Source organism: Fulmarus glacialis, unplaced genomic scaffold (genome assembly GCF_000690835.1).
Source record: "Fulmarus glacialis isolate BGI_N327 unplaced genomic scaffold, ASM69083v1 scaffold14772, whole genome shotgun sequence".
Taxonomy (NCBI): Eukaryota; Metazoa; Chordata; class Aves; order Procellariiformes; family Procellariidae; genus Fulmarus; species Fulmarus glacialis.
This window is the reverse complement of record NW_009198560.1, coordinates 7,780-34,355: the sequence shown is the minus strand read 5'-3', so window position 1 is coordinate 34,355 and position 26,576 is coordinate 7,780. Positions and strand designations below refer to the sequence as shown.

Genomic DNA, 26,576 nt, shown 5'->3' with positions numbered 1-26,576 from the left:
AGATCTTTACAAATATGAATAACTGTATCAAACAACTGAACCAGACAAAAAAAAAAAAAAATCACATCAGAATTTTATCTGTTGTGCACTAAGCCAAGAATAAAATATAGTTTGCAAATATTTAAAATCAAGAGGGTCAAATTTAGCTCTAGGATAAACAGTTACAACAAAATTATGGACAGCTACATTTGAACTGATTTTGTTCTTATGCCTGTTGTTTGGTTTTAATATATTAGCAAACTTATTTGTCAAATTAGGATCATAACAACTATTGTTTAAATAGCATAGAAACAAAAAATTGAGGCAGAAATGGTTAGACAATGCTATGAACACAAACACATGCAAATATTCATCTTAAGGCTCCAAAATGCTAGTGCATCCTACCAGTTTTCCTATGTTCAGATCTGTGTTGCAGAAAAGTTAAACTCACCGTAAGTAAAATACTCTATTTCTGGAGGAAGTGTGACCTCAGAGAGGTCATTCTCCTCAATGTAGTTGTCCACATACTGTTGTGCTTGCCTGCAGGGTTAATGCCAGAAGCCTCGCTGTGAAAGCGGCAATGAAAATGGACAGCATCCCAAAATCCAAAACGTTCCATAACTGCAAAATATATTCCCTGGGTCCTTCCAGCCACAGCTCTTTGCATTCTGACCACATCATACCTGCAGCAAGAAATGAAAAAAACATAGCAATGTTGGCCAAACTCTTTTCATTTAAACTCTCTGCATTCTCTCATTTCATGAAACGAGGTGGTACCAGTGGAGCAAAAATTCTCCTCTCTGCAGTGTCACAGCATCATCATACACCTTGAGTAAGGCTCTCTTGGTTTCAACAGGGTTGATCAAATGGCAGGGTATTAATTGATACATGGGGATAAAGCTCAGACATCTCCACGTGGGGTAGCGTAGAGCCATGACTTTGCAGTGAAAGTATTATGGCCTAAAAATGTAACAGTAGCTGTACTTCTAAAGGAGGAAAAATGTTAAATGTGGAAAAAGAACTCCTCTAATTTCCTTAACATTTGCATTCATAAAACACTTCTGAATCAGCAGGATTAATTTTTACAGAGGAGCACAACTACCCAACTACATAGATGACCAAATATAAATGGCACAATTATACTACTGGTTCTCCACTTTAGAGAATAAGACGCTTTTCAGCACAGAAAGTGGAATTTGGCTATGTGCAATTCAGTTTTCTTACTCAAGCTTCTCCTCAGAAATTCATTTATGTGGAATTAATCCAGATCACAACCTCATCATAATCTAGAGATGTAGTTGTTGGGAATCAAGACTTTTTCTTACTTCAAAAAAGTTTCTAGGGAAAAAAAAAAAACAAATAACAAAACCACAACCTCACAACTTCTTTTCTTGTTTCCCTGGCTGGGTAATTCAGAGGGGTACTGCTGCCACCCCAACCACAGCAGCCATGCACTGGACTGGCTTGAGGCTGGACGTCTCTTGAGTGACCAAGAAATTTCTCACAGTGACTGAGTCCCTAGAGACCACCAAAAACCTCGGTCCTTGCCTTCTGCTCCCCACAAGTATATGCTGGGACTACCAAAAGGCAGCATACAAGGGATATGCATCTCCCTACTCTGACATAGTTTAAGATGAAGCAATACTTAAACAAGGAGATATAGGTGATTCAAAAGGCAAAGCGAGGCACCTTAATGAAGCAGCCACAGGAACACTTCCTTTCTCTTCCACAGCCTGTAAAAAGCTGAGAAGGCTACATTATCATGTGGCTAACTGTCATTTTGCTACGTAAAGCATCTGACTTTGATGAAATGCCAGAAGTTAGCATTTTCTGCCGTACAAAGTTTCAAACAGGCTGATCATGTTTTGTGAAAAAAAAACCTGAGTAATGAGAACTGACTCATTAGCCCTTGACACTGGTAAAAACTGTGATTTCCCCAAATGCTACCTAGGCAGCAATGCCACATAAGCACTGATGTGCTAGCACCTTAACACTGAGCAGTAGGAACTCCTGACCTTCTGGCACATACAGCAGCATAGGCTTCCTGATACTACTTAAGAAAACCACTTCAGTAAAGTATAATTTCTGTGGTGTTCTCTTCAGCAAACCTGTGCTCCTGTTACAAATACCAGAATTACCAAACAGTGTGGCAAATCAGCAAACAAAATTTTACCCTATGCTGCAAGAGGGGGCAGCACAGAGATGCTCTGATGCTCTTGCCAGGTCTAATGCACTGTTATCTGCCCTAAGGATTTCTTCTAACCGTGCAGCAGCTGGAGCAAAAGTCTGGGACCTGGGCTTCTCTCCTTTCTTTTAGAATTTATATCTGAAGGAAAACAGTTGACGAAGATGAAGGGGCAATATACCTACCAAGTACCCATACCATGATCAGCATTTCTGTCCAGGTGAACTGGGTAGTCTTCACCCTAAAGATCTGCTTAGGGTAATCAGTAACAGTGACATTTGGTAGCGTTGTTATACCTTCAAATCTGTCTGAAGCATTGAACACCAGCAGGCCTAGGAAAATAATGAAGGATGCTGCATGTGCCACAAATTTCATAAACGGGCTTCGAAGAATTCTTCCAAGCTGCAAAGGCAGAATGAAAGCAGTCACTCAGTTTTCTCAAAGAAACGAACTCTTTCATCAGGCATTCCAGAAGCATAAATGGGCACTCAGAGCTCAGGACGTTCTAAAACCTCGTTTTTAAAGGATATTCTTTCAAGTGCACTGAACTGCGATGCTTTACCATTTCAGACAAAAGTCTCCCAAAGGCAGCGTCATGGAGTATGTTGTCCTGTTAGTGAGTATTCGTGTTATTCCATAAACTCTAAATGGCAATGTTTGAGGGGAAGCACTGCAAGGAATTATAAACGCACAATGGCTGTGACCAAAAAGAGTTTGATCTAATGCCCACAGATACCAATCAATATCTGCGAAAGCAAGCCCATGGAAAATAAATAAATAAATAAATAAATTCTCCAAGTAGCAAAATGCTTTCCTTACCAACAAGAGCGTACTATTAGCTTGTCTATGACTATAGCTCTAGAAAAAATTAAAGACTCATCTCATCTCTGGCTACTGTATTCCATCCACAGAATGTATGTTCAGAGCTATAAGTGCCAAATAAATAACCTGTGTCTACTAAAAATACTGACCATTCCATCTTAATGGACTAGCAAGGACAAGATCAGAAATACTACTATTTTCAAATAAGTTCAGCTGATTTCATTAACATATGCACCTGGCAGAAGGACAAAACAGCAACAACAGAGGCAGTCTGTCCGCACCAGAAAAGAGGACCGGCTGCCTCCAGAAGACCACACTGGAAAGAGCAATGGGCCTGTCGCTGCTACTCACTGTATGAAAAATACTGATCCCATCAGTATTAACCTTATCCTGCAAGCCAGGGTCAGAAGTGCTACACTATAAGCCCACTCCTCTGAGGGCAATACTGCCAGTATCCTTTATTTAGGCAGTGAAGTTCTCGTGTGCCAGTGCTGCTGCAACTCCCCACCCCCTATTCAAAAAATGCAGGTATCAGTGAGGCTACACCACAGACAGCAATTTGTGCATTGGCTCAAGCACAGAGATGACGCTCTTTGGATACCTCTTTGGGGGGAATGCACATGTAGGTTTACTTGTCCTTCCCAGCCTACTTCCCTTTGGGAGGAGTAGTACCTTCGGAATACACCTCCTTCCTGTGGCCTGAGCGGGACAATGCTTGTCCCATCTCTGCACAAGGTGTGACAAGGCAGATGCTAAACAGACTTCGTCCTAGCTGCTGCATACCTCTTAAGGCCAAAGGCCTCCTGTGTCCTTCAATAGTACAATAGAACAATATACTACTCTGCAGATAACGCCTAACCTTTATTAATGTCAACACACAATTCTAATGTGATAAACTATCACATACATCACCAATATTAAGCAATATTCCAAAACCCCCTGTGAAGAGCTGCATTATCAGCAGCACCATATAAGAAGAGAAAAATGAGTTCAGCAGATGGGGAACTGGAAGTAGCTTTCTTATTTCAAGGAATGGTTTTCCTGAAACTGGGGTTGGCTACTATGAACTAAGTGGACCAGCACACACTAAATAGCATTTACTACCTATGCAAACAATCTCAGGTTCCCTTCCTGTTCCTGACCTTTAGAAAGTGTTTTGAAATTACAGTATCAAACAACTGATCTGAATGTATAGTACTTTTATTTGACATGAGCACTAGGAAAAATGTCAGGTGTTTCTGGTACTGGGAATTAAACCTCAAGGCAAATATCACTTTTCCATATTAGACACCTGCTAAAAATATATTAATACATTTCTATGATATGGAGCTGTGAGTGAGGAATATCTTTACTACAGATATTCATGGAACGTGACCTTTCAGAGAATAATGAAAGTAACAATTATACTATTTTCATAAAGGTTTATCTTTAAAGTAAATAAATATTTAACCCAGAGGAAACATGAGGTTCCCTTGAAATATGCAGGAGATGAGCAAAATCTTATCCTTTTTGAAGTGAACTACAAGAGCAAAATATAAATGAGTGAAACTCCCATTTCTTTGCTGTACACTTGTTAAGGAAATAAAATTGAAAGACCACATTCAACACAGAAGTAAATTTATATAAAATTTTAAAAAAAGTTAACATAACAGAAATATTCCTTCTTTTGATTTGCCAAAGATCTATCAATATGCTTCATTTGCAGACAATTCACTTGCTACAGACTATAAGGATTTCAAAGAAACTGCTATTATTTTCAATGTGAGATCATCAGGAAAGCTGGAAGCACCCATACATTTTCATATAATTTTAAAGAAGTAAGAGTTTACAGTTGCACTCTTTCACAAATATACCCTACCATGTGGTTGGAATACGCTGGAAGCACCCATACATTTTCATATAATCTTAAAGAAGAGTTTACAGTTGCACTCTTTCACGAATATACCCTACCATGTGGTTGGAATATTGCATTTAATTTGATTTCTGCTCTATGGTTCACCTGGTAAACAGACCTCCTAGGGCAGGAATAACAAATATTTTACTTAAGATTAAATTCTGCATCAGTGAAGTCAACAGATGTTCTGCTAATGGCTTATATGAGAACAGCATCAGATCTTAAGATGCCATCAGAGGAGACCTAATACAGAATCTGAGTGGTGACTTTCAAAAATCCAAGTTACTAACACACATACAATTACACAGCACAGATTGTGAGGTGAGCACAATCTACGGAAATTTAAAAAAAGAAAAAAGCTCTCAGAGAAGGTTTTTTTTTTTTTTCTTTAAACTTAACAACAATTTATTTTCATGCTTCATCACTGTGGTCCCCTCTTTACTATGCAAATAAAACAAATAGTATCTTTTGGCTCAAGACTAGAGATTACTAAAAATATCATTAATTAGTTCAAATTTGGAAGCAGCAGAATTAGAGGTACAATATTACATTTTGAATGCCAGAAATTGAAAAATAGCTCCCAGAATAGTACAAGATACGTAATTTAAAAAAATCAGTACCCTGCTACATGGTGCAATCCAATAACCAATGGCTAGAAATGGAAGGCCCAATGCCACAACCAGCACAACCAGACACTTGATAGCTATGGTCTGCTCCCGTAATCCTGAGAGATTTTCATACCAGATAGTCAGTAGCTGTTGCTGACAGTTTGGATGGGCCACAAACTGTAAAGAAAAAGAAAGAAAACCAAGACATATTATAATTTATAAGAAGAGTTATATAACCACTACATACATGATCATGATCACCTTCAATATCTGTTGTTAATTTAGACCTTAAGAACCATGTTTTTTCTCCTTTCCTTTAAAATAAAGGTTAATAAATAAGGAAGAAACTGCTGAGCTGATTTAAAGCAGCACTTTGGGGACAAGGTTGCACACTGGACAGCCATCACTGATAGAAGCCTTTTATGCATTATTAGAACAGCTTCACCTACCCGCCTGGATCCTGTCAGAGTGGAACCTCAGTCCTAACTTCCAATAATTTCTCAGCAAATCAAGCTGATACAAAGTACATGCAGAATTTCTGCGGAGACTGAAAATTCTGGTCTGACCATAACCCACCGTTAACCTCTCCCTTTCCTGCACATGCTCTTCACAGACCTCCTCAAACATCACTGACATTTGATCTGGTTCTTTGACAAAGGCTCCAAATACCTCCTTAACCATCTATACATTTTCAGTCTAAAACTTACTGAGGCAAGAAATAAATGAAGCAAAAGCACAGCACAAAATTTTAAACCTCACCAGAATACACAGAGATGAATATTGAAAGGCTTTCTTCTCTCTTACTACCAATCAGTGGTGCTAGCTATCACGTCTACTTAGATGTGCTTGGAATTTGAAAAATAATCAGAAGCTACATCCTACAAATACATTTTTATGTTTTGTGGAAAATAAAATTTAGCATTCAGTAATACAAATAAATTCCATTTTGTGAACCAGATGAAAAGATGATCTTATGGTTTTGATGAAGCTCTGAGGACTCTGTAATAGATGGTATTTTGCTGTACAGTTTTGTATTTTCTCTAAGTTCATGCCTTCGATACTATCTCAGCTGAAAAATATTAAATCCTCAAATTTGACAGTTTTCAAAAATAAATTTTCCTTTTTCACTATTTTAAGATTTTAAAGGACCCTGAATGTACAGATTGTTATCACTATATAGCCTTATGCTATTCTTTGTGTTTTAATGAGCTGTTAACAGCTTAAAAACACACTGCAGAAGGCTCACATAAGATCTGAGGTCTATACTTTAACTAAAAATACAAACATTTCAGTGATTTCTGAGCAAGATAATTTTATTTTTAATGAATTCTTTTATGAGATGTTCCTTTTATCTTTGCTGATTAGTTTACATTATTTATCAATATTAAGTATTTGCTCATTTACTTCTATAGCAGAAGGACTAAAAGGTATCAAACTTAATAGAGGAAACCACAAGAGTAGATGTGTACAAATATCTGAATAAATATAGTCTCTGATAAAATGACCAAAAGTTGACATATTCAGGCATTTAAACTGATTGTCAGTAGTCTAACGCATACACGGCTACCACTGAATTTCGATTCATTGAATGTCGGGCCATTTTTGGAATGTTCAACCCTACATCCAAATTTTGGTACTTAGTTTTGTTGTACCCAGACATGGACACGTGAAAGCCAATTTTCAAATATACTTACTCTCTTTTGACCTAACTCTGATGCCCACTGAATGCTGAAGTCAATGGTAAAATCTCAACTGCCTTAACTAAGCAGAGCCAAGACATCATCAAGGACTTCTATAACCAACTGCTTTAAAATAGCGGGGGGGAGGGAGGGGAAGCCAGAAAAACATCAAGACAAAGAAATAGGGCATAAGTGAATTTATCAGGATCTAGTCACAAAGAGACAATCAGACAAGTGGAAAAATAGGCTTAGGATTAATGCTTAACTTCTCCTCAGACAGTTACTACAACACAAACTTGCTCTCCTGTGCTTTTTGTGTAAGTTTCATTCTTCCCTAGCTTCCACAAATTCTTCCTTAAGTGTCCTAAAATTGAAAGGGAGCAGAGATTGAAATGTTAAGATACTAAACTGGCACATATTGAGGATCTAGTACCTACTAAAAAAACCAAAACAGTCAACTTCCATCTTTCTCCTATGCAGCAAATACATGCAAATGTTATTTTCCTAGCTTCAGTAAGATTTCAGTATGTTCACAGGGAAATGATTCCCAAATTAGTTATGGAACGATGAAACAAGCTGCTGCCAACAACTGCATTTGTTTAGATATGCTTAAGTTTTATTTTACTAAAATCACTTTTGGTTGAGTTTGTTGAAGGGTGAGCATGTATTGCTCTATTTTTAAAGCACTGTTGTATTTACTTAGGATGAAGCAATGTGGACAGTGGAGACTGTGCAGCCACTCCATCAGGATCATGTCATGTAACCAGGAGCGTGTAGCCCATGTTGGGTGCTGCTACTGAAGAAACATAAGGGGTGGGAGGGAAGAAGAATTCTATAGCTCCCTGTGTTCTTTGCCCATTATATTTACATTTCTGGTTAAGTCCATTTCTAAAGTGTTATCATACTCACCATTACCACTATTACTCTTTTACCATGTCCTGTGAGACTGCCACATCACAAGAGCATGTGGGACATCAGTTAAGCACAAGGGTAAACAGCCTGATTATCACAGCAATTTCAAGAAATCTGGTAATATACTTGTCACATTGATTGACAATAACTAGTAAATCGGAGTAAAGAATGCTAGGCAGTTTCACAAAAAGGATTTGAAAATAATTCTGATAACTTTGATAATCCGTTTTGGATTAAGAGTGAGATTTGATCTGAGTTGCTTATACTTAAAAAAAAAAACAAAAACAAACAACCCTTACTGCAAACCTCGGATATCCATTTTATTATCCTTTGTACTCTGTTGAGATCATAATGTACTATATACACTGTTGTTTGCCAGGTCTTGCCTGCAAAACTCCATTTATATTCCAAATCTCATTAAAAAGTGCATACGGTAGTACAGTAGGGCAGACTTCGTTAAAAAAAAAAAAACAAATTAAATCATTGGCAATGAAAACAGGGAACCTTAAAACTCTCAAGAGGAGGAATCTGAAGCTGTTGCATGAACTTTAAAAAGGGAAACAATCTTCATATTTTAATCTACTTTGCTCGAAAACAAAAGTCCCAAAGTATTTTGGTGTGTGATTCATTAACCAGTTAGATCACACATTTATGCAGTTTGTACCTGTAGTGGAATGGCCAAGAGAAATAAATAAAAAGATTTTAAAAGTCTTTTAAGAAATTAATGTCAACTTGAACTATGTTTGTATTCTTTTTATTAGCCTGTCACCTTTGAAGCTTATGCACCACAAAAACTGCCAGCCTGGCCCATTTGAAAAAAAGAGACTGGTTTTTGTGTGTTTGTTCATTCTGACATATGCCTTCGGTCTCTTGCTAAGATAAATTTCATTCTCAACTCAGGACATCAAGGGGCAAATCCCACAGCAGATTAACTGTGGCCAAAGACAGGAAAGTACATAATTATTTCAAATTACAAAGACATTTTTAAACAGCAAGCTTAAAACTGTAGGGAAGAGGAGAGAGAAGAAACACCCACATCATTCCTCTTATTACCAGAGGGAACGGGAAGAAACAGTAAAGGAGCTTTAAGGGAGCTCGCCTACGGCTATGAATCAGCCCACGGGCCCTCTTGCATCTCACCCAGAGCTGTGCGCTGGTTTATTCCTCCCGGTCTAACAACATTTTGATCTAACGCTAAGAGGAGATCTGCCTGCTATAATTTTCCGCAGAAAAGGGAGGAGTTAGTGAATAAGATGCCAACGGTTATTGCAAGTTAGTCTCTGGCAGTAAGTCTAAGGGCTCTCGAGAAGATCTTAGCAACTTATTTAACTGTTGGCAACTGCACAATATGCACCACTTCCAAGCCCTCAGAGGAACTCGTGTCACCTCTCCCATCCATAAAAGCTCTGAAATTCATCCTTCTCTCCAGCTCTGCTGAAATATTTGAATTTATGATTTTGTTGTTTTTATTTTCAGCAACTGCAACCTCTTCTATGGTTCTTTTTCCCCCTGTACACCTGTCTCCCCCCCAGCTTTATCTCCTCTGAGGACAGTAGATTCACATCATATTTCACCTACCAATCACATCACCTTACAACCTTGTTCCTTCTGCATTTCTCTTCTCTCATCCTATTTTCCATGCAGTTTCTTACTTTTAATTACATGTTGATCTTACTACCACATTTATGTAATATTTTGGGATCCAAACCAAACCCCAGTGAACAAGAAAGATGCATGAGGACAGTATGTGGTCACTAAAAAAATCCCAATTTTAATTCAGCTGCTTTTCTGGGCATAATTGACTGTAACACTTCAGATGCATTCAGTTTCATGACCACGAACCAAGTCATCAGTAAATATTTTTCTGTATGACTAAGAGTGATTATAGTGTTATTTATTCCTAACATCCTAATGACTGAGTTTGGACATAGCAGGAACAGATCCTGGCACACTGATATGCAAACACGCAACTGCTCTGGTTTAACCCCAGCCGGCAACTAAGCACCACGCAGCCACTCGCTCACTCTCCCCTGGTAGGATGGGGGAGAGAATCAGAAGAGTAGAAGTGAAAAAACTCGTGGGCTGAGATAAAGACAGTTTAATAAGTAAGGCAAAAGCCGCGCGCGCAAGCAAAGCAAAACAAGGAATTCATTCGCTACTTCCCATCGGCAGGCAGGTGTTCAGCCACCTCCAGGAAAGCAGGGCTCCATCATGCGTAACGGTTACTTGGGAAGACAAATGCCATCACTCCGAACGTCCCCCCTTTCCTTCTTCCTCCCCCACCTTTATATGCTGAGCATGATGTCATATGGTATGGGATGTCCCTTTGGTCAGTTGGGGTCAGCTGTCCCGGCTGTGTCCCCTCCCAACTCCTTGTGCACCCCCAGCCTACTCGCTGGTGGGGTGGGGTGAGAAGCAGAAAAGGCCTTGACTCTGTGTAAGCACCGCTCAGCAGTAACGAAAACATCCCCGTGTTATCAACACTGTTTCCAGCACAAATCCAAAATATAGCCCCATACTAGCTACTATGAAGAAAATTAACTCTATCCCAGCCAGAACCAGCACAACACCACACAAAGAGAATTCTGAATCTTCTTTCTTATCTATCAATTTGAAACTTCAGTGTCTGAAAATTAAATCCTGTGATTTTACTCAAACTCTTATTGATTTCACTTGGAAATTCTACTCTGATTTTTATCTCAGCAAGAACTGCAGAACTTGGCCCAGTGTCAGCAACTTCTCTGAAATTTTGTTGGCAATCTAAAGACAGAGTTAAGATACAATACTAAAAGCACTACTGCAGCAGCAATTCAGCATACAGAGCAAGACTACTTATTCTAACTAGTTTTTCTTAGTTTAATTCCCTTAGTCCTTCACTATTGGGGCTGCAGTTTCCGTCTGAACCTTAGCTTCAAAATCATATGCTGTTTACAAGATGGGCTACGCTTTAATGCAGTGCCTAGGGTATTAAGTGCAAGAGTTTCATTATTAATAGAATTAAAAAACTCCATTTCCCTAGCAGTGAACTTCTAAGCACATTTGCTCACTTGTCATATGCTTTTTCCTGTCTCTCCTCTCTCTGAAAAGGGCATACGGCTCATTAACCATTTCATGGACCTACAGTTCTGTTTGGCTGTATTATCTGTCTTGCAACAGTAAACTGACAACGTAGCTGACCCAGAAGTGCAGCTAGAGATACTGAAAGCTAAGAAACATAAGCTACATCCTTGTCTTCTTCCTACAGTTACAGGGTTGAAAGCATCCTGTGTGGAGTTCCCACATCTGAATCTGTTCTACAGTCAGAATATCGCTATAATTTGCCACAGTTTTAATGGAGCCAATCCCAGCATCAAAGGACCACCACGGCAGAGACATTTCCTGGCTCAGTCCTTGTCGTGCCCTCTGTAATGGCCATTTACAGGGAACAGCACATGTATGAATATGATAACAGCTCTGCACCATCTATTTATTTCCTTCCACCAAGATCATTAGTCTTGTAGAGTCTGGACTGTATTTGTCACGAATTGGAGTCAAAACCTTGAGTTTATCTACAAATAATTAATCTCTTGCAAGAGAAAAGAACAAGTTTGCTACATGGAATTGTCTTTTTTTGCACCATGTAGGTTTTTGTTATTCTTAACAGACCTGTGTGGCCCTTTGCTCAGCAATTAATTTGATCGGTGACAACAGCCTCTTAGAAGAAAACCAGTCTTCAGCAAGAAAGCTGAGACACAAATCTCAGCAAAGGTTGGTAACATTAATATGCAACAGCATAAAGAATTCATGTGTTATTTAGATATGATAACATGCTTACGTACTTTGATTCTTTCCCTGTTCCATTCTTTTTAACTAATTTAATACTTGTATATATTTACCTTGAATTTTGGTAATTAATATGCATTTATCTGCTGTAAGCCAATTCTATATTGGAAACAATAATTTGCTGTTTGGGATCCGCATTTACAATTTTGCTTAACCACCTTTGGGGGACATAATAAACAACAACATTTCCCAGTTGTTCTGGCAGGTGGCTTACAATTCATTTTATATGGCAGATTGGCTCAACAGGTGGCTACAGAATACTGTGCTATTTATCCTGAAAGACATAAGACTTCTTGCAGAGATGATGAAACTATAATGGCTGTTAAGAATGGAAATGATGCCAACCATATAAATAGGTAGCTGTAAATAATACATAGGCATTGCTGTATTCCTTGAGTCCTTTCACAGTAAGACACAGTATTAACTATTTTCTGTGCGAGGGTAGTGGGATCTTGAAAAGAACAACATAGCTATATATTGAAAACTGCTATGATAAATGGATATGCATTATGTCAAATGTGTGATACACGGCTCCGTTTTTCAACTCATAACATTCATTCACAAAATAACTGTTCATTTAAAATTACTTTGAGAGAGGCATCAACTGAAAACACATTGCACTTTACAAAACACCAATAAATCAGGTGCAAAGACGAAAACTGAAATGAACTGATTAACTAGCCACAAATATATTCCACACATTTTCAGGATTGAATTTTAAAATATTTTTTAAAGGAACACACACAGTAAATCATGTAGAATTTCTCACTACAACCCACACAGTTGCAGATGAGTTGTTTGATATACTGTCATATTTTAAAATAAATTAAAATATACTTAATGACAACTTAGATGTTCTCTTTTCCTTTTACAAAGTAGTAAAAGGAAGACCTTTTTTCCAAAAAAAGACTTATGTATTGATAGGAACACTAGTAGAAAGTTGCAACACAGACTTCCCAGAATTTACTTCCCCGATTAAGTCACTTAAGGTAGAAAGCAAAGGTAATAAAAAGAAATAATTTTCATTGGTTGAAACCAGCATTTTCACAAATACAGCCTTCTTTTTGGCTTAGATATTATCACACAGACTGGCAGGAAGACACATCCTTACTTTCACTGAGTGAAAATCTGGCTCCACTAAAATCTCTTCTTTTGGCTTAATCAGGAGAAAGATCTGACCCAACTATGTATAACGTTGCTAGCACAGCTGATTTATGTCATTAAAATCTTCTGCCAATTCTCAGCTGTGGAAAGGAGATTAAACTAAATTCCTTCACCGTAGTCCCCTTCTGCCAGCTTCTGCCTTGTGACAATCTTGATTACACACACCATGTCTCAGTAATGCATCTGACCACCGGTTCGTAACACCTGTGGAATAATGAGATGACACCACGTTCCTATTACACTGTCTGAAAGCACTGGCTATGAGGAGTTACCTTTTTGACTTCATACTTAATGGCCAGCTTCACACGGCTCAGTGATGCTCTGTGTCTCTGCGCTTCAACTGGCTCAGAATTCAAATCCCCATTCAGAATGGCCTCTACTTCTTCCGAATCTCGGCAGAGATCAAGAACACCAACCACAAAATCCTTGCACTGCATAGACAGCTTGCGATAGTCATTCTGAAACAGAAGGGTTAGAGAAAAAGGCCCATGACGAACATGCTTAAGAGTCAACAGCAAGGAAAAAAGAACCTGTACAAATTGCTAAAAATTAATAGTGTGTGACTTTTACGCAGTATGTCAAGTTAGGAGTGTATCAGACATTACAGAGCTCTTGTATAGCAGAATCATTTCTTCTCTGACTCAAGGTAGCCACTTGAACAGAAGATGATGAGAGCTGTTTAACAGAGCACGGGAACATTACATAATAGCGTGACAAAAATAACCCAGATGGGCAGCAAGGGGAAGTTGAATGGAAGAATTGCACAAACCAGGACCAGAACTCTTGAAATACTAACCTCACCCTTGCAAAAACTTTGCAGACAATTAATGAAATAATTCTTACAGGGTCACCTCCCAGGCTACAAATATATTTCTGCTCTTTCTACACTGCTAAAATGGCTGCTTACTCTTTACAATGATGTATACCGTATTCATTTTCCCCCCCGCTGCTTCCCACTTACCTTTGGAATCACTTCACACGCGACAATGTGTACAGTCGGTTACAGATTGCAAAAACTTTGCAGACAATTAATGAAATAATTCTTACAGGGTTACCTCCCAGGCTACAAATATATTTCTGCTCTTTCTGCACTGCTAAAATGGCTGCTTACTCTTTACAATGATGTATACCGTATCCATTTTCCCCCCCCGCTGCTTCCCACTTACCTTTGGAACCACTTCACACGCGACAATGTTACAGTGGGTTACAGAGTAACCGCATAGAATAACTGTGGCATGAACTTGGACACCAGTGTTGTGGGCAAAACACCCCAAATTTCCTGTACAGGCAACACAGAAACCAGCTTCTTCACAGGACACGTCAAAGATACTAGGCTCCTGAACCATTCTCTAAGAGATGACCTTTCCACTGACAACACAGCTGAACTACAGAGAGACATTTCTGTAAACCTCAACACTTTTATTTAAGAGCTCTATCCACCTTTCCCTTCCTCTCCCTCTCTCCTTCACTTCCCTGTCTATATCTGTCACACACCATTCCTCTTCCCAAAATCACCTATGACTTTAATCTCCCTCTTGTTGCTCTCGCTCCATCAGCTTTCCCTTCCATTTCTGCTGGAGTCAACAGTTCTGCCTGTGTTACCTTCTGAAAGTATATAAAGCAAATACTTGTTTTCTCAGTTAGTAAAAAACAACTCCCCCCTCCTCCTACTCAGACTCTTTTCAGAACCTAATCTTTTAAGTAAAGCATTTCTTCTTTTCCCCCTCACTACTTCCATTTTCCACAGTATCATCGGCCATTTCCAGACTTGTAGCTTGTTGACTATAGCTGTGAAGCCTTACTGTGTCATGCAGAAAAAACAGCTACTTTTTGCTGGTCCTTACTCTTTCTCTCTTTCCTCATCCTCCTTCAACGCTTTGGGACTATGTCCTGAGTTATGCCCATGTGCTGTGATCCTTTCTGTGCAGCTATTGAACCACTGCATCTAGGGTGCAGTGGTGCTGCTTTTCGCTATGTTCATACCTTATGTCTGGCAGATGCTCACAAGTTTCACGCTCTTCATCCTTGCTCTTTTTGCTGCCTCCCTATAAGCAAGCTTATGTCTATCTTTGAGGTGCTACCTTTAAACTTCTCAGCTGCTCGTATATGTCAACATCACAAAGATTTCCAACTATCTAATCTCCTCTCTCTTCTGACAAAATGCTTGTGGCTACATTTCAAAATATTAAGATAACTCTGTAAAGCATGCACATGTGAATCTTTGCATGAACTTTTGTTTATGGTTGTATATGTCTTCCACCACCTCTGTGACATTACCTATAAGATCTCATCTGATATCTACTTCAGTAGAAGCCTTGGTCTTCATTTATGTGTTCATGTCCTCTCAGCTGGATTTCTAGGGACTTCTTTATTGTTCATTTATGTGTTCATGTCCTCTCAGCTGTATTTCTAGGGACTTCTTTATCAGAGATGCAGCCTCTGATTTCTTCACATGAGGCTATAGTTGGAGGAGGAAACTTGACTGAATCTGCCAATTTTACCTTGTTGTATCAAGTGTTTTAGTGCCCAACTGAAAATAGCATAGCTGCCTTTTTCAATTACTCCACAGCTTTTCTTCATTCTTTTTTTCCCCCCACTAGGCCATCAAAAGGCTAGTCTGAGTCCTCTGTCTCTCTATTTTTGTGTGTTTACTGTTCATTTTCAGACACTGCCTTTTTAAAATCACTTTTGGGAGGTACAGATTTTTCCTTTGTGGTTCCTGCCTTCTCAAAATGCTTCCTTCCTGCTTCTGCCCTCATAATTTTCTTATTTAATCTCAATTTTTTTTTCCTGAAACCCTCACTGTTTCCCCCTTGCCTAACTAACTTTTCCCTCCTTGTACTGCTAGTTTTGTTAGATTTTTAACTTAGCATCTATAAAATGGGATAGAGAAACTAACGTGCTCTCAGTAGTTTCAAGTTATTTTGGGAAAAGATGGGAAAAGAGGCTGCATAGGATAATTGCAGGAATCAGCTATCAATCCCATAGGTCAGATTCAGATATGAATCAGAATGAAACATTATTGGAGACAAAACAAATACTACTAGGAATTGTGTTATTATGGAAGACTAACATCCCAGTTACAGACTTGGAAACAACCAGTCCTAATCAGATACCTAAACAGGACCCAGTTATTTCCTTTGGTCACAGATGACTAATTCAATTGCCAGTAAGCCAAGAGGATGTAAGATGTAAGGCGATTTTAGATTTGGATTTGGTAAACAAGGAGAATAGTACAGAAGAGCCAATTGTAAAAATAATACTGGGATGCACAATTAAATTCAGTGAAAGGATAAGCAAGCATACATATGACTAAGATTTAGGTCTTTAAAAAGGCAAAGTCTGGTAAGAAAGCTAGTCAAGAGAGTGAAACGCACTTATAAGCGTAGAGGTCCGAATGTAGAGAAGGCTTTTAAGTAAAAGATATGAAAGTGATTAGACAGCGGATCCTAGAAAGATAAAAACCTTGCAGAGGAAGATTCCAGAATGGTGGCTAGAATAGCAGCCTTAAAAAAGACAAAGGGAAACAGTCTTTCTTGACAGTGTAGTCAAGAAAGAAAGTTTCATCATAGAGGCCAAGAACTGTAAGTATAAACTGCTGGAACTCAGGCTTGTAAAGGATATTAAGCAAAGCACAAACAGGTAAGACGATGTAAAAAGAAGATGGGGATTTTCGTCAGTGAAGACAAAGTAGAGACTAAAGACAACCCTAATAAAGCCAAAAACAATGCCTTGCCTTCAGTTTACTGAAGTCCTATGCTCTTAACACTGTTTATATTAAGTTGTTTTCACAACAGAATTATCATGTATCTGTAAGAACTTGAACACTCTCCCTTAAATTTCCAATTTCAAGCAAGAATTGCTTACACATTTCACTATAGCTAAGGAAAGGCATTTACTGACATGGCTGAGCAAAACCCACGATAATCATCAGATACAGCATAATTTTAATTCAACAGGAATAACACTGGTAATCATTTTTTCTTTAACACTAAAGTAGCTGTAAATCCGCTATTCACAGCGCATGGGAGGATATGCTAACTTCACTGACTTCAGTAGTAGTACTATATAACTAAAAGAGAAACTACTTTCTTTCTCACCTGAATTTGCAGGCACTTGTAAATCTACAAGAAAAAAAGAAGTCTGTATTTTAGTATTATTTATATCTATCCCATGCTCAAAGGTGGCATGTCATTAAGGTTTAATAAAGTTTAGTTTAGATGGTTTTATATTATTCAAGTGCTTTGTGACATATCACAACCCAAATGTTATCCTTGCATGAATGAACATGGACTGTCCAAGTTGTGGGGAGTGGCTTCCCTTACAATGTCTTTTCTCATTGCTTTGCTAACTGTGAAGAAAAAGAAGGAGAAATAGGGGACTTCTAATAGTTAGGAAACAACAATAGTTACTTTTGCTAAAGGTTCACTCCATTTTCTTTACCATGTAACCATTCTCTTTTTCCTTAAAATAACACAGAAATGTAATACCAAAAGTTACATTACCAAGAAGTTACTTCTTAACAACTTCCAATATAAGAGTCAGGAAAACCTGTTTCCTTGTGTCTAAGCTATAACCAAGTCTCTCACACATGCAAGGACACAAGTTCAGCCTATCATCAGGTTCATAAAATGTAAACGTTCAAGTAAGTTTCTGCTATAGTTACACACACAGTTACAACAAAAGATCAATTAACATAGTTTTCTCAATTAGTACAAACTAAGCAAGAAGAATACATTTTCACAGGCAGTGACAATGGTGACATATTGCCTACAAATGTGGTGTAAAATCACCTTTGGCAAAAGGGGGACAAATTGCGATCGCAGTAGTATCACATGAAGACTGCCATTTCAATAGACTACAGATTGTTTCATTTTGCTGTTCTCTCATGAATGGAGACTCATCCCCACAAGCGTGTCAGAGCTCCTGACTGATTCTGGCAGAGGGTGCAGAACTCCTGCTCTCACAGCTCACACAGTATTAACTGGCATCCCGAAAAATACACCCGTCCACCCTGTGAATAGCCCTGCTGGTTCCTGACTGCTTTGCATGGACTATTTGCTTACTACACAAGAGTTACCCACACTTCTACTGAAAAATTAACAGTGCTACGTGTTTCTTGATAGGTGGATAGACCACTTGCTTATAGAAGTTATGCTTATTGCTAGATAAGATTGAAGATATATGATGGCTAAGTTTTATTCTGTCAAATTTAAGGATTAAATACAGGTTACATTACTTACAAATGCTGTTATAAGAACTGAAAACCAGTATGTGCATTGTTAGTATCTGACTCAGGCTTTGAATCGTAGGCTAGGAAAACAACTCAGATTTCCCTCTCCAGGTCTTTAGTTACTTATGTATTAGCAAATCAAATTTATCTCAGTCTATTTAATTGCTTTACAGAATTAAACAGACAAACATTACCCACATTGTAACCACAGGACCCAATTCTCAAACAATCTTCTACCTCTAGGGTGTTGTGTGAATAGAAAAAAACAGAATCTGTGGTCTCAGTCATCCACATACACCTCTGCTTACTCTTGAGAAGAGACAAATGAAGCCACCAGATCGCTCCTCTCTTCCCTGTCCTAAACAAGGCTACCAGAACTCCCCGCATGAAGCATCCATGTTTGAAATTGCTACATACTGTGCAATTCGTTAACGTGAAGCTATTCTTCAGGGGAACACCAGAGTAAGGCACCAATAGACCTGCTTATACTGTGAGGTTCTCTGCCTATTTTTCATCACAATACAGGGACTCTGCTTCCTTGATCAACAAAGTGCTTCTTCAATTAATTCACAACCTAACTCAGCTGGTTTTACTAGCTGTTATCATCTTAAACAGTATCTCTCTCAAAAAAATTAATGGTTACACAGACATCTTTGTAACATCAAAAATATCAGCCTGTATTCTGCATTTCACAGATACCGTAGCTGACACCAGTACGTAATGGACAACTGATGATGACTGGAATTGCAGAACTGTGTCTCACGAGCAGTTTCAGAGGACTCTGGCACACATCAACGGTTGGATCTCAGCCTGCCCAACTCTGCATATTCTGTTCTCACTCATAACATTAAAGACTACCTTGTGAGTTCATCTAGAGTTTTTACAAAGAACATATCAATCTGTGTGCAAAGAATGAAGCATATGAACAAAAAAAATCTTCAGCTGATTTCACCAATAACATTTTAAAGTACTCCAAAGAAAATTTATACTGAGCAATCACATGCAGTCAAACAAAAGGTATATATGTTTTCTCTTATATGAGTGCCACATTCCTGCAAGCACCAGTTTGTGACTATGCACCACTGTACAATTAGTTCACACACATTATATGCAATCATAGATTTATGTTGAGTATTACGTATTAAATGACTGTTTTGAGATCACGTATATAGTCAGTTTGCATATATAACTGCAAGAACTGTATATGCAAATCAAGCACATAATTGCACTAATGATTATGGATCTGGGCCCTGTCCTTTTAAAAGTTGGACCTAAATGTAGATCAAGCTTGAACACTCTTTGTTAGTTCAGCTGAGATAACACAATGTAAATTTACTTGGAACAGTGACAGATTCCGCTTTTAGATGCACGTCCACATCTTCCATTGGTTTCAGTAGGAGCTTTTAGCAAAACTGGGAACAGGGGTTTATCCTATATAAAGCGGGACTACGATCTTTTTGATCCTTGCTATGATGGACTACATTCTGACATGAGATCAGCTAGCGCAATTTCCACTGGGAGAATTGAGTTTGCTTACACAGGACAGTATTTAGTTGAAAGCTGGTATACAGAGACGATCATGTGGCTTTTTAGCTACCTTGTCCTGATTTTTTCTATGGTGACTCCAAAGGAATGTTCCATCAGCTGTTCTGACTGCTAGAAATTCTCCCATCACTGTGCAGTAACAATTTTAAAGTTCTCAGGGAGGAGGGTAAATATCAATTAACTTTAGTAACCCACAGCCGCCGCAGTGGCCGGGGTCTGCTAAAAATAGAAGAACAAGAAAACATAAAAATGGGGAATATTTGTATTGCAAAGTATTTTGTGATGCTACTAGGACTGGAAAACAACTATGGTAATATACACTTTTTTACATTAAGACAAGATACAGTTCCAGACTGAGCTTCCCTAGCCAGTCTATCAGGTACAAAGTAGTACACCTCGGAGATCTCTAACCACTCATAAAGACAGATGCCAGTAGAACGCCATTCCATAACTTTTTCTAACTTAACAGGTTTTCTCCTTTTCAACAAAAGAAAGGAATCGAACCAGCAGATTTGACACACTTTGAAAACACTTTCTGATCAGACACATTGATTATAAAAGCCCTTATAAATATCTAAATTGGTGAAGAAGCCCAGAGTGAAGCAGAATTCTGGTTTTGCATCTTAGACACAGAACTTCATCATCCATGCTGCTTTCTTTCTAATTATCTCTACTACATATGAAACACCCCTAAAAACCAGACAGGAGAGAATCTAATCAGCTGCTTTAAGAGACTGAAATTTGGTGTGATAGCAGTAGGTATGGAAGACTGAAGGGTTTTTTTACAATTTGGTAGCAGTCTTGACTCGGATAAAACAAACTGAAATTTCTGACTTCATCTGAAATCCTGCTGTCAATCTCTGGAATGGGAACTAGGATCACCAAGGAAGGTAAGAGAAATACTGTAGTTCCTGCCCTGGCCACAGCAATGATATACTGCTATACTGGCCACTAAAATGATGTCTTGCTGCTTTGACGGCCAGGCACTGATAATCTCTGTTGTTCCCTTAGCTTGTTTCAAGACCTAAAGAGGAGTCAGCATGTTCAGACAAGTCAGCCATGCTTTACCAGGATTAGAAAATGCAATAAAGAACCTAAAGGGAGGAAGATAGAAAGTTAAAAAAAAAAAATTAAAGAAAATTAGGCGAGCACTTAGAAGGGAGACAAGAAAAAAGGAAATCCAAAGAGGGAACTGAATAGAACAAAATAGGGGAAGAAGACAAGTGGATGCAAAGAACAAAAAGGGGTAACAGTGTCAAGAAGAAACTACAATAAAATAGAAGAAGAAGAGCAAAAGGAGCAAGAGGAGCTTGGAACAAGGATTTCACAAAGGAGTAAGAAGTAAGGAAGCTTGACGACGAAAGAAGTAGAGTGAAATGGTCTTTAGGGCTCCAGTTTCCCCATCTATTTTTACTCATTTTCAGTACTTATTTTTGATTACATGTCTTGTATCTTCCAGGAGAAATGAGGGTTCCTTGGTTTCTTTGAATCCTTTCTCCGTACTTCTGAAGGGAAAATAAAAAAATCAAAAATCAGTTTAATTAATAAGTTTTTTTAATATTCACAGGGAACTGACTGTCATGAATGAATGTCCTAAGCCACCTTCCCACATTTCTAATACACGTTTGCAAACTCTGGTTTGCACATGAACATCAGAATTTGTTAGTGTAAATCATAAGTCATAGAGGCAGGCTGGACTCTGCATACGCAAAAGATTAAGGTTCAATTTAGCAAGCATTTACTAGAAAGCTTCGCCCTCTGGCGTTTTTAAACAGGTTCACCCTATATTCTTTCTTTGTGGGAAAACCACCTAGAAAAGTATTTTCGAGTGTTCCATATCCAGGAAGCGCATTGCTGCAACCGTGCACAGGAAATGCTATGGGCCTTAATGTACCATAGATACTAAGAATAAATCATGAATATCATCAAAAGTCCCTTTAAACAGACTTGTCCGCTTTCTGTGGGAGAAACTATTTTGTCCGTTTTTTTTTTTTACCCTGAGGCAATTCTGCTCAGTGTTGTGCTATAGATTGAATTTGATTGGAATACTTAAGCATTTCCAGTGATGATCCTAAAGGAGAGTGCACCAGAAGTCTATCAGTCATTCTGCCTCATAGGGAGTACGAGTGTCGGACTAGAAGCCTTCTCCTCTGGGACATGACAAAGCACAGAGTTATTAGCAAAACACATTCAGATGACATACCTATAGAAAAGAAAGCACCGAACAGTTACAAATTGGACTTACATCAAATGCGGCAAGCTCTCACAATGGACTTCTGTAAGACACAGAAGCACTGCTTGCTTTCTCCTTGATCTACCTCTACAGCTCTCAGTACGGCGTCTTGTATTACATCCACGCCGTGCAATTACAGCCCTTCCTGGACTTGATTTAATGGTGATACTAAAAAATTCCTTGCCTCTTCTTTTTCCTTCTCCCTCCCTCCCTTTTCCACTAGCCCTTCTCCCCAGCAAGGGCAGCCAACCATCGATGCCAGAGGAAAACAAGCAACCTTCCTACCAGGCTTGGTAGAAACAGAAAGAATGCCCTGAGCCACGTAAGAATCAAGAAAAAAAGAGAGAGATGTGAGGTCAATGAGGATAATTATTTCACTGGAATGTTTTGATGTTGATAAGAAGCTGGAATTTCCATGCTAGCAAGGAGCCAGGAACAATTTCTACTGTAGGCGCCAAAACTTAATTACCTTATACACCTGGCAAGATTAGCAGCCATGTAAGTGCTAACCAAAAATAGTGAAATCTGTGAAAATAGTGGATTTCTTGGGTTCTTAGGCATCCCAAAATATCAATGAATAGAGGCTAAAAAGTTGAGAAAAAGAAAAAAAAAGAAAAAAAAAAAGAAAACCAGAATATTTTATTCTGTGACAATTTAATATTTTAAAAACTGAAGTAATTTTTTTAAGTTCTGGTTTGAAATGAGAAGTCCAGCCAAAAAACATCGGTTTTTCTCTTCCAAAATTTTAAGTTATTTCTTTTCTGACAAAATTTGTATTCATGGTATTAGCACCGATGGTACGGGAGCTTCCCATGGATTTTTATTTTCACCGAATTTTTTCTGTTCAGTTCTAATCATCTACATCCTCCCCACACAGAAACATGATACAGCTTGCCTTAATTCAACTTTTGGTGGCAGAGATTGTATTTTGGATTCCTAGGAAGTTGCGTAACACTTAAATTGAGTCCCTAAGCCCACCAGTGCTTCTGAACACAGGTATAATAACAAAATTTGTATGCAGTGTCACAAAGAAAAACATGGATGATAGAGTTTCTGAGGTGCCAACCCAGAAGAAAAGCTCTCTTTATGAAACTGCAGGATAGAAAAAAAAAAAAAAATAAGAAAAAGGTTTGTATCCACAACCAGCAAAGTGTTATTCAGAAAACCCATAAATCTCCATCTTGGACACACAATTCTGGAGACCCTGTGGCTCTCAGGTTGTTGGCCTAGTTGAAAAGAAATCAATGATAAACAGGATTGAGTTATACACATCAGAGATTTGACCTTCTAAAATGGTCTCTAAATGAGGCACATAACTATAATTCATTGTGTGAAGCACACAAGCCAACAGGCTCTGTGCATATGATAAAATTCTCTAATTCTTCAATTTTATGTTCACAAAGAGCTTTCCCAGTTCTGTACTTTTTCAGCAGAGGAAAAAGAAAAATCTGACATTTTTCCTATACTCCTGAATAAATACACTGAGGAAGTACTCAATCCATTTGCCTAATTACACAATATGCAGCATAGAATGAGACGGTTCCTTCAGCAAAGGAAGGAGAGGAAAGGTTTAAGCTGATTTTTACACTTTATTAGTGCGTGTTATAATACATGAATCCTTCTTAGCACTGAAACCTAATTTTTAAATTGTATTTTTACTCACTCAGCTATACCTGGAGCTATTCTTTCTCACGAGTCTAAAACTGTTTCTTCCTCTTCTGGTCAAGTTCACTTTATTAATTTCTCCCTATATTTCTCCAGGTTGTTGTATATTTCTTCTGAGTACTCCACAGTGTTAGCAATGCTTGCTCTTGTTTGAAAAGGTTAATGCGTCTTTTGCCCCTCTCAGATCATTTATGAAGATATTAAACAAACAAGTGGTACCCAACACTGACCCTGCAGAACCCCATTAAATTTTTTGCTAAAACTAGATACAATGCTGTTAGTATCACTACTCACTGAGAACAATCTGTCATTCCCCAAGCTGAGCTTTTCTTATTACATGCAGTCTACTGGGGTTTGATTTTTTTGTCGGGTTTGGTTGCGAGGGGAGGGTGGTGGTGGGGAAGGTGGGTGTTACTGTACTTTTCAAGGTATTCAACAGAACTGCAAAATCATAAAAAAAAGCACTGGACAACAGTTGACTAAGTCATTAATTGTCTGATGGAGAAGCTGAAATATATAGAAAAGTCAGGGCATTGACATACTAAACCAAGTACAGCTCAAAAACAGATAACTGAACCTACATCTGCAATCAGTCTAACAGCTGGTTTTGAACAAGTGACATTTCTAAATGGTGCGTCAAAAAAAACCCACTTTCTGTGTTCTTAACAATTTGGAGACATCATTCAAAATTAGTACAAATAAAAAAGAGGGAATAAGGTCAATGCCACAGTATGCTCAAGAAAAGCATAATGTTTCTGCTTTCTGCACTTAGCTACTCAGTGTAATTAAAAATGATCTTAGTCTGCTACAGCAACCAAAATTGTTTTCCATCTGCTCCAAGGTTATCAGAATACACACTGTCCCTTTTTCCAATTTTTTCCATACACAGTAGGTGCAAAAGCAACTTCATTTCATTAAAAATTCTTTTTTAAAGGCTTATGTATTGAAAACTCAAAATCAAGAACAAAAGAGACAATAAATATCATGAAAGCATTTGCAATTGAAAAAGTAAAGACACAGGAAATAATTTCAAGCATCTAAGGACATCATGACATAGCAGCAACTTTAAAACAATAACAAAGACAGAGAAAAACACCAAAACACCATTACCTTGAATTCTTTTTCAATGTTGGCCAACTTGGCAAGTTCATTGCTGAGTTCTAGAGCAGTGAGTACTGGATCTTCACTGGAGAGGGACAGATAAGCCGGACTAGCCAGTCCTTTGTATGCATTTATTCTTGACCTAGAGTGACTGAAAGAATCATGCTTTTGCTTCTCTGTACAGTCATTACATTTGCAGAAATAATCATGAGGTCTTTCTATCCTTGCTCCTTTCATCAATAACATGTGCACAACTTCGTATTTTTGGCAGTGGGCAGCTAAAATTATGGGAGTGATATCTGGAGAAAAGCGAGTACCGTCTTCATCATAGGAATAAAAATCATCATCCTGGAGCTCCTGCTCACAAGGGCTCAGAGTCAGTCGCTTATTTACTGAAAACCCAGGATGATTCAAAATTGCTTCCACTATCCTAATGTAGCCTTTGCTGATTGCAAGCAGCAGGGCATCTCCAATCCGTGCCAAGTTCTCTTTTTTTAACAGAAGTTCTGTCACTTCCAAATGTTCATTCCCTACAGCAAGCTGCAAGGCGTTTTGGCCCATGTAGTCAACACAGTTGACATTCAGTGTTTTTGACTCCTCCAGCATTTTGCGCACCACAGGTATGTTCCCATACTCTGCTGCATCTAGAAAGCGCTCTTCTTCAGCCGTAAGACTGGTGCCCCTGTTGTTGAACATGAATGCTGGGCCTCTAATGGCCTGTCGCCTTCCCTTTTCCCTCATCATAGTCATACGTCTCAGAGATGGACTTTCTTCAATGTACCTAACGAGAAAACAGAAAGGTAACAGAATTTCACTATGTTGGTTATTTGTAGTTTCCACCTCTCCTGTGGCTACAAAAATAATGATGTATTTTGTCCCTTGTCATTTGCCCATCTATTGACAAGAAGCATTCTTTCTTGTGATCTTTCTGCCCTCATGCCTGCTTGTCTGCAATCTAAAGGCACTCACAGGTTCAATGCCACAGGCCATTTCTATTTTGTTAGCGTGGTCAAGATTTTTTTTTCTTTTTTTTTTTTTTTACTTTATGTAAGACATCACTTCTCTTCAGAAATCCCTCCCAACTCACTTCAGTATATATATAAAATGAAAACACATCTACTATATTACTTTCAGTAGTAATTAACACTATCCACCATAGGCATTCAAGCTGATGGTTTAAGGAAGGCAATATTTAAGCTTACCGTATTGTAGTTCACATAAATGAGAGGTGAAAACAAGTTTTCTTCCTGATGTCTTCCCAAGCAATACAGAGTGAAGCCTGATCTCATGCCTTCTAGTGCTACTCCTAGAAATGTTAACCAAATCTGGAAGATTCTACTCACAAGTCAATTTGGTCAAATTACAAGTCTTTGAAAAACAACAGTTCATATATGTTCAACAGACTTTCTGGATGCTAGTAACTAAACTGCTCATGGATTCCAGACACCGGGCATGATCCAGTGTAGACTGGGATAAGCTCTCACTCCAGCTGGACTTCTGCAATGCTGTGGGTTATCTTGGCCCTATTTCTATTATACATCTACCATTCCAGGAGATGAAAGGAAGAAGCTATCTAATGTCATTACATGATTTTTTTTTTTTTTTTTTAAAGTCCTCATGCATTCTTGTAATACTGTCAAGAAAAATGGGAAACTCAAAGAGCTATTGAATTGAAAATTGGGATAGCAGGCTGCACTGGAATGCCTACACTGGGTGTAGGAAAGTGAGATTGTT

At 38.4% G+C, this 26,576-nt stretch overlaps 1 protein-coding gene across 1 annotated transcript in view; it reads right to left on the bottom strand.

The window, feature by feature from the left end:
* The window catches only part of TRPC3 (transient receptor potential cation channel, subfamily C, member 3), a 35,878-nt gene extending 10,259 nt beyond the window's left edge, over positions 1–25,619 (bottom strand). Inside the window, 6 exon segments of the mRNA XM_009572954.1 lie at positions 431–516; positions 518–662; positions 2,350–2,566; positions 5,501–5,665; positions 13,338–13,523; positions 24,852–25,619. Of these exon segments, the coding sequence (XP_009571249.1) occupies positions 431–516; positions 518–662; positions 2,350–2,566; positions 5,501–5,665; positions 13,338–13,523; positions 24,852–25,592 (1,540 nt within the window). The 5' untranslated portion in view covers positions 25,593–25,619.
* Positions 25,620–26,576: the final 957 nt, after the last annotated feature.